Source organism: Anarrhichthys ocellatus, unplaced genomic scaffold (assembly GCF_004355925.1).
Source record: "Anarrhichthys ocellatus isolate YVR2014 unplaced genomic scaffold, GSC_Weel_1.0 scaffold55, whole genome shotgun sequence".
NCBI lineage: Eukaryota > Metazoa > Chordata > Actinopteri > Perciformes > Anarhichadidae > Anarrhichthys > Anarrhichthys ocellatus.
This window is the reverse complement of record NW_022280085.1, coordinates 682,973-691,896: the sequence shown is the minus strand read 5'-3', so window position 1 is coordinate 691,896 and position 8,924 is coordinate 682,973. Positions and strand designations below refer to the sequence as shown.

The following is an 8,924-nucleotide window of genomic DNA, read 5'->3' as shown; positions in this document are numbered from 1 at the left end:
GGCAGGGGAGGCGAGTGGGGGGGGGGGGGGGGGGGGGGGGGTGGAGGGATCTGTAAAAATAGAGAAAATGAGAAAGCTGAACTGGATCGTATGTGAAAAAAGAGAAGCGACAGAGAGACAGAGGAGAGGAACTAAAGCGGGGAGGGATGGATAATTCCGTTCGCGTATGCACAGTGTACATGTTTTGAACGCACGCCAAGAGACAGAGCTCACACTACGCAATGACTCACGGAGCCGATAGCGCTCCCATCCTGCCGACTACGCGTCTATCACCTTGCTGTGTTTGTCCATCTGTCTGTCTAAAGCACTGTCTGTCTCTTGTTTGTTGCCCTTTGCTCTTGTCTGTACGCCTGTTTATCTGTCCTTCTGTCCGCCTGAGTCCTGTTCTCCCTTGACAATTTGTCTGTTTATGAACAACAATTTGTAAGTTTATGTCTCTCCTGGTGCCCTTCCAATCATCCATCAGCCCATTTAACTGTTCGCCAGGACGCCCGTCCTTCGTCCTCCCCTCTGTCCCTCTCTGCTGTCGATTATCCCGCAGTGATGAGCGAGAATATGGACGATACAGGAATATTTACATTTTTGTTTTACCTTTATTTACCCAGGAAAGGCTGGCTGAAGACCTGACTTACATCAATCTGTTTTCCGTGTTTTATTAATCTAAAATAAAGAAAGAAAAACGCAGCGAAAGAGCTGATTCACTATGAAACTTAGCCTATTATGCATCTTTTCAAACACAGCTGACATTTTAATAATGAGCATCATTTATATTAAACTGCCGTTATTGATAATATGATTAACTCGTGACATATAGTCCCCATTAATTGATGACACACAGTGCATGAAGCCCAAGCACTGAGCCTATGGTGTGTGCAATGTTTATCTCTTTTTAATCACCAATCATTTAGCTCTCTAGTTCACCGCGGTCAGGATTTTAGCAGCTTGGAGCTAACAGGTGGGATTGTCCTCGGGCTCTCTCGGCTCTCATGGAGTCTAATTGTTTTGGATCTATTCATTAAGAAATTGGATAACTTTTTTTTTCAAAATAATTGATGCATGTTGGGTTTAAGGTCACAGGTCCTTATTGGACAGAGTCTAATGTTTTGAACATGTTCGGGTCGCGACCACCCAAACGACCGTGGAATTACACAATCGGCGCAAATTAGCACGTCCAGTAGAGCAGCTAGACGCTCAGGACCGTCCTCGAGGTTCACATCAAGGCAGCTGTTACTCTCCTCGCCCTGGTCTGCCCAGCATGACTAATGGACGTTCGCTTAACCCCTACCCCTGAACAGCAACTGTCCAATCACAGCAGCCGTAACTAGACCTGACAAGCTTTTTAAAACCAAAAACAAGAGAACGAAAGTGTGAGGAATGGGCTAAACTACGGCTGGGCAATATATTGATATATAGACATATCGATATCGTGATATGAGACAAGATATTGTCTTAGATTTTGGATTAAACCGCAATATGGCTAAAATGATTGATTTTAAAGGCTGCATTACGGTCAACCATACAATATCGTATAATATAGTGACTCCATATCGCCCAGCCTTAGGTTAAACTGTGTGTTCAGCTGCTCTAATGTTAGCTGCAAACGTTAGCATGCCCAGGCTAACTATGCACCAATTCAACGTAGAAAATCTTCCACATCAATAAGCCCCATTATCGAAACCCTCGGCACGAAGTCGCCCTTTATGACTTCTAAAAATGGCCACTAACTGATGTTTCTGTTCGCGACCTGCCGGACGCCTCTGGGTTCGGGTCACAGAGCTCTCAGTGAAGTGCGGACTGCCTTTGAGTCAATTTATCTATCCCCCCTCTCTGTCCATCAGTCGGTCTGCATCTATCTGACAGAGTATGACCACATGTCAGCCGCTCCACTACCGTGTCAGTGGGCAGAAATAGACAGGCGGCCCTGGCAACCTGCCGCTCCTCGCGGGGCCCCCAGCACTGACAGCTCCGGCCCTCCAGGACCACATCTAATGTCACACACTGTTGACACTTTCTCACACACTCACTCACTCACTCCTGCCACTCGCTCCTTTTTGCACACTTCACTTTTATTATGTGAGGCAACGATTCTTTCATAGGAAGGTGTGTGTGCCGTGCAGGGGCATGCAGTGTGTGTTTTTTATCTGCATCTTGGGAACTGCAGCGTGAAGTGTACATGTTCATACATCTCTCAGGACATGTGTTAGTGTCACAACACAGGCGTGTCACAACTGGCAACGTTACAGCCGAACAGCACTGTGCCAGCTGTAAAGCCATTTTTTTCTGGCCCGTAAACTGGCTACTGACTCGGTTTGAAGGTGAATGCCGTCTCCCTGTCACAGATTCGCACATGTAGAAGAAAAATGACAAAGACTGCAGACGGAGAGCATCCACGTGCAGGCAAATTGAGTCGGGAGCGTAATAGCAGAACTACCGTATCACTGGGTATTTTTGGAAACAGCTTATTATTGTCAGTGATGTCCGATTGGGTGGTTACGGTAGCACAGTGCGTGCAGCAGGAGTGTGTAACTGATCAGGAAGAATAGAGACAGAAAAGCTGTTAGTAGGAGAGAGAGAGAGAGAGAGAGAGAGAGAGAGAGGGACGGGGAGGGGAGGAAAAAGAGGGACGGAGTGGGCAGAGAGAAAAAGTCAGACAGCGGCAGCAACACAAAGATAAAGAAGCGGAAGAAACGGGGGAAAAAAGGGAGTAGAGAGTTCGTAGAGAGTCAGAGGAGGCTGAAATAGTGAGACAGAAACGACAGAGACGTGAGGGAACAACAGCAATGAAATAAGGAGGAAAAGGAAAGAAGGAAGGGAGGGAGTGGGAAAAGAGATGGTTCCCCATAGCGGCACTTAAAGAAGGCACCAGTTGAATTACCCATGAGGATTTGAGGCTCTTATTAAGTGTGCCTAGTAAGCTAAGCAAAGCCCCGCCCCCCCCACGCCAAGCGTGCACCTTCTGCCGAACCCTGAACCGCTGGTTTCACCCAGAGCGTACACGCCGCCGCGCCATCAGGGACATGCTGTGCCACGGTGTCCTTTCGCTCTGTGTTAGCTCACAAGTTGGTGTGGTCGACTTCAGGCTCCGTGTGGCTTTGAAGATGCCGAGGTTGAAACTCAGAAATACAGGGGTTTGTTGAATTATTGAGTTGCACAGTTGAATACCTAAATAAATGTCTACAAATATAACGCCCGTCTCTTGCTTTTGGTACAGCAGCATCTTCTTCATCGAAGGTTAATTCAGGCCAGTATCTGTCCTTTTCTCATAGCAACAAAAAAAAAGAAAAGAAACGGTCACTCTATCTCATGAAAGTGCGGTTTGATAGAAAGTCATTGCTGAAGCTGTTAAGTAACATCCTACCTTCATGTTCATGTGGTTGGCAGAGAGCAGCATTGACAAGCACAGATCCTGCAGCAGCAGCGCCGTGAGCACAGGCTCAGCCCTCTGCTCACAGACTTAGACTCAACATACACTGTTATATGATTTTTCCAACAAACAAAGCTTTATTTAAGCTAAAAACAAAATATAAATGATTAAATATCTGTCATTTTGTTGTTAATGTTAGATTATAGGCACATTCTCTATCCTATTCATCACGCGTTGAATGAGTGGATGACATTTAGCCCGCTATCCGTCATTGTGTCCCACGAGATTAATCCCATGATAATTCAATGCGAGCTGAAAGAGGTTTGTTTGTGTCCATCAACGCGGCCTCTCTGCCAGCTCCACTTTGTAATCACCCAGGCAGAGCATGAGCTAGTCACGATTATCTCTCTGGCAACATAAATCAAGAGCGGTGTTGCTGTGTGATTTACATAACTGATTTGGTGATCTATCAAACTTTATAGAGTGTAACCTTAATTTGGAATTGACAAACTTACACACACACACACGGTTTTGTTCCCCCTTGGCCTTCAGGTAATCACTCTCGCCCTCCGCCGTATGAGGTACACGCGAAAGCACAAACACACGCAACCCATTTCATTGCGCTCGGCCATTATTTTCTCACCAAAATTAAACCGTAAACCAACATTTCGCAGACAAACGCACGCAGACAGACATCGCGCGAAAACACGCTCATGGGCACACAAACAGGCTCGCTAAAACACTCCCAACTCCCATTCAGAGTAAATCATCCATGGGTGCCAATAAGGGAGCAGAGGGGGGGGGGGTTGAGTTACGGTGCTTAAGCGGCACAACGATCTCAGGTTCCGCCTGGCACAACCATTTCCCAGAAACTGCTGAGGACAAGCAGCGGTGTAATATCTCCCCCTTCACTGTAAATCAAACAAAGGCCAAACACCAACAAATTATCAGGCTGGTATGTCCCGCGTAAATATACCTACCTGCTCCCAAAGTTTTTCTGTCCTACTGACATTAAAACAGACTGAAGTCGCAGAAAGTTCTACGGTTTCGCCATCAGAAGCAGGTCGGTTTCCCCACCGAGACCTGGCCTTTCTAAAAGACTCTGTCCACCCCCCCAAGTGCTGAAAGTCCCGTTACATGAGGCGGTCTGACAGGTGTCCTTGACAGATTGCGTGAGCAGGTTCACTGCTTAATGCACCCCAACATAGATGTCACTTTGGTTCCATGTTTTACCTTCAAAGGTTAGAATGACCTCCAGTGGTGTTGAGGCATGGGGCGGCGGTGAGAGACGCTCCCTCACTTGGTATTAGGAAAGGTCAGTTTGTTTTTTTGGTCTTGAAGAACAAATCCAAATAGCAGAATCTCAAAACCACCACGACGTGACACTGCTGCTTCCAAGCTAGCCATTAGTGCTGTTAGCATTGCAACCGCAAGCTCCGTCCTCACTGATGGAATACAAATGTTCATTCCTGTCCTTGGGGTGGTAATTTGACAAAATAAAGTCCACTTAGCCTTTTCTGGAACCTTTTAATTGCATCTTAGTCTCCATTAGCTGATGATAAAGGTTGTGAAATTAAAAAAAATTGCCTTCTTAAAGTGAGACAATGCAACTCTTGAAAGACGAAAGATCACAGGAGGGAATCAAGACGCAGTTTTGATGGTTCTGGATCAGACCGGGGCGACCTATGTTAGAGAACGCATGCATTCACGGCGCGCTCTTTGGATAGACATCAACCAAACGCTGCACATAATGTAATTACTCTACTTACAGCGGGATTAGCATTTGTGCTCAAGGCAAGCAAAGATCTTTCCACACTGAGATTGTGTCAGATAGAAACGGGATCCAATTTGAATTCCTGATTTCGACCTCAGTTTCATACAGCACCCCCGTATACTCAAGAGGTGGACTCGGGTCTTAAGCCAGACCAACAGACGATTGAATCCGAACCCCAAACTAAATGTCAGTACAACCTGACCTGGACTGCTTGCGAGTGACACATTGCCATCACGTCACCGTGTCCCTTTTTTTTAGCCTGGTAGCCACATTTAGCAGACTTGAAATGCCATCTTTAGAACTAGCCATACGAATAAATGACAGGTCAACGGTGAAAACATGCACTTGAGGATCAGTAGACTAAGGAATCATTGTTCGTCGTATCTGAGAGGAGAATAGGCTGCATCATTTTGGGGCGAGCCAGTGATGCCACTAAAACACCAAACATCTTGAACCAAACTGTGCCTCAGAATATGGAAGCAAGAACCACAAAACGTAACCATCTGACACCGTCAAATCAGGCAAGACTGGGCAGTGAGTCAGCATTTTCAACTATGAATACCGTCAAAAAGTCCAACAGAGCCGACTAATAAACACCCTTTGCGCCCAAGTTTGAAGACATGGTTACACAACAAAAGGTTAATGCAGAATATGTTATGTGTATGCAGTTAAGGAGTTTTTTTTTCATTCCCCTGCTATAGCAGGTTTCCTACCTGTGGGGAACTCTGCAGGCACTACAATGGTGTCTCCAGCTACCAGCGAGGGCACTATCCACGTGTAGCCGTAGCCAGTGATCCCGACAGAGTGGGCCACCTCGAAGATGGTGTTGGCCTCCTCTTTTGTGCAGTAGAGAAGAATGACGGGGCTCCCGAGCTTCTTCAGCTGGTTCTGGATCTTAGAATCTCCGTCATCCACCGACATGTCCAGCAGTATAACTTCCTCCAGCTCCCAGCCCACAAAGCTGTTCTCGGTGGTGCTGCGGACCTGGATGGGGCCGAGGGGGGAGAGGCGGATCAGAAGACAGAAGAGACTCGTACTGTTTCATTGTAGCGTGACATAGTTCCATAGTCATGTTTGCATTATCGTATGAGGATTGGCGAGGACGGAAATCTTCAAAATTGGGATTATAAGAAAAGGTTCAGAGGTCCAATATAGAGTTCCACTGAACACTAAGCAAACCTGTCTCTAATCAGCGTTATATAAATACAAAATCTATATTTATTCATGACAGGGCTGCAACATTTCTATTGTGACACCAAAGTGCCCTCAATGCCTGATTGCTTGCGCGTGTCGTCTCAGCCGGGTGCCGTTACCTTGGTGACAAAGTCCTGGTACCCCGGGTAGTACGTGGTGACGATGGAGAAGATGTACCAGTCGTACTCCTCCATGATGTTCAGCATGACCGAAGCCTGCTGCTCGATGGAGGGGCCGAACTGGAAGAACATGGAGTCGTCATCCTGGAAATGACAAGAGACAAGGAGGAACGGAAGAGCGTGAGTGGTTTGCGTAACATTATTGGCCTGAACTTTAATTTAGCCGGCTCTCCACACAGAGGAGAACAGACACTGCTTAAAGGACGGCGGTTGGGTTTTGTGACATGGCGGGAACATTAATTTAGCTGCCTTTTATTCTCTCCCGCTCATGGAGGAGAAAGGCGAGAGGACACCAGTGGGCTTGTAATGATCCCGGTCATGATTTTCATTAGTTGCCTTTATGACTCTTTTAATGAGTCTGCACACAGGGGGGGGGGGGGCGCGAAGTCCTGGGGACTCGAAGCCGCCGTCCTTAACCTCACTGATCATTTTCATCAATTTGTTTTATGACACACCGTGTTGGAACAACGCAACCTCAATGTAACCTGCAAGGCGCTGGATATTAGGACGATGTATACACGAGGGATGACACACACACACACACACATAAACATTCACTAAGTCCCTTCCCAATGGAGAGGCTAAATCTGAATACGAGAGATACAGAATGTACAACGGTCCAAACATCAGTACAGTCGGAGACAGACTCGCCAATAAACATCGCTCACAGACCGATACCCGAGCTTTGCCACCGGTGTCGAAACAGAATATTGAGCCGGACAGAAGGAGAGGAGGAGGTGAGGAAAGTCTAGCGTAGACGAGACTCTGCAGTTCGTTACTGTGCATGGGCCCAAACTCCTGCATGCACGCTGGTGGGTTTATGTTCTCGGATACTTGAATGAGAGCGATTTCGTAGTGCGTTTCCATTGTGGACTGCATGGTGAGCGGAGTCAGGTGGAGCTGAAATCCCTCTGGCTCCTCAGGACTCTCTCTCTCTGCGCTTCGCTCCACATCAAAGGCTAACCTGCCCCTCCCATGGGGGGGGAATGCACGCGGGTTGATCCAGCTACCTTGTTTCTGCATTAATGAGATCAGGGCCAACGCCGTCGAGGTGGCATGTTGAGAGCTAAGATGCGCAGCGGGGGGGGTAAAAAACGCTTGGCCCGAACGTTCTCGCAAATAACGCGCCGCGAAGTGCGCGCATTCAAGTTCAAAGCGGAGGCCGCGTTTTCAAAATCGTGAAATAGAGACGCGCACACGGACGTCGCACTTCTCCAGCTCGCTTGAATCCATTTTGCTCCTCAACTTTCTCCGCTTTTCCTTTTCACTCTCGCCCTCCATCCGTCTCTATCCATCTCCTTCTCTCCGCTCTGCCGTCCCGTTTCCAGCAGTGGAATTACTGCCAGGGCACAGTTATAATTGAATTTCCAGATTCGCGCTCTCCCGCTCCAACCTTTATCCTCTATACAGCGCCCCGCCACCCTGCCCCCCCTCACACACACACACACACACACACCATCTCTTCTGGCTTCCTCTCTCTATCTCTCTCTCTTCTTAAGAGCAGTATTAATGTACTGTCCAACACACTCATTCAGAGCGCCAGAGGTCTGCAGCGTTTTCATTAGCCTTTGAGAAAAAAATACATGCTAAAAGGAGCGCAAGACAAGAAGCATGGAAAGAAGGAGGGTGAGAGATATGGTGGTAAAACAAAAGAAAAAGAAATCCCTGGTGGGAGCGGGGCTGAATGATAAGAATGAAGTCCTGCAAAACACCTCTCTTTATTTACAGCAACAATAATTACGGTCTGGCCACATGATCACCTCTGTTGGCACGAAGGTGATCGATGAGAGAGTGTTAGAATCCCCAGAGGCAGTGAGGGGGGCCCAGGAAGCCGGCCAGCAAGGCTTTGAACGCGCTGCTGGGCCCGCCGCTCACTTCTCTGTGGATCCGCGGGCCTGACGTCAGCGCTGGCTACTGTACACAGACAACAATATGCTGCACAATGAATGACCGGCGGAGACCGGGGGGGGGAGAGATAAAATAGGATGAATGCAGAGGGCTGGCAGACGGCTGTGATCCTGTGTGTGGAGCGGTGTGAGCAGTGAAGGGGCAGGGAAACAGAGGTGTGTGTGTGTGTGTGTGTGTGTGTGTGTGTGTGTGTCAGGCAGTCAGCCAGCCATTTAGGCAGGCTTAGGCTAAGCCTGAGTTGTTCAACCACAGAGGACCGCTGCTGTCAGAGAGAGAAAGAGGAGCGACGGGACACATGCGTGCCTTCCTCCAGGGGAAGCGTGTGTGTGTGTGTGGATGGATGGAGACGTTTCTATGTGTGTGTCTGCCAGTGTGTGTAGTTTATGTCTGTATCAATGCGTATGTGTGTGTGCCTCTAATTTTGCCTGTGTGCGCCTGGGTGTCTGTATTTGTGTAGGTTTGGGCTCAGTAGGGCTCTCTGTTACATGTGTGTGTGTGTGTGTGT

At 48.0% G+C, this 8,924-nt stretch overlaps 1 protein-coding gene across 7 annotated transcripts in view; it reads right to left on the bottom strand.

Moving 5' to 3' along the window:
- grin2ba (glutamate receptor, ionotropic, N-methyl D-aspartate 2B, genome duplicate a) overlaps positions 1 to 8,924 on the bottom strand; it is a 122,071-nt gene that overhangs the window by 41,419 nt on the left and 71,728 nt on the right. For all 7 annotated transcript variants that reach the window (XM_031870819.1, XM_031870821.1, XM_031870818.1 and 4 more), the window contains 2 exons: positions 6,452 to 6,595; positions 5,852 to 6,122 (listed from right to left, as the gene is read on the bottom strand). In XM_031870819.1, coding sequence (XP_031726679.1) covers positions 5,852 to 6,122; positions 6,452 to 6,595 — 415 coding nt within the window. The remainder of the gene's footprint in view (positions 1 to 5,851; positions 6,123 to 6,451; positions 6,596 to 8,924) is intronic.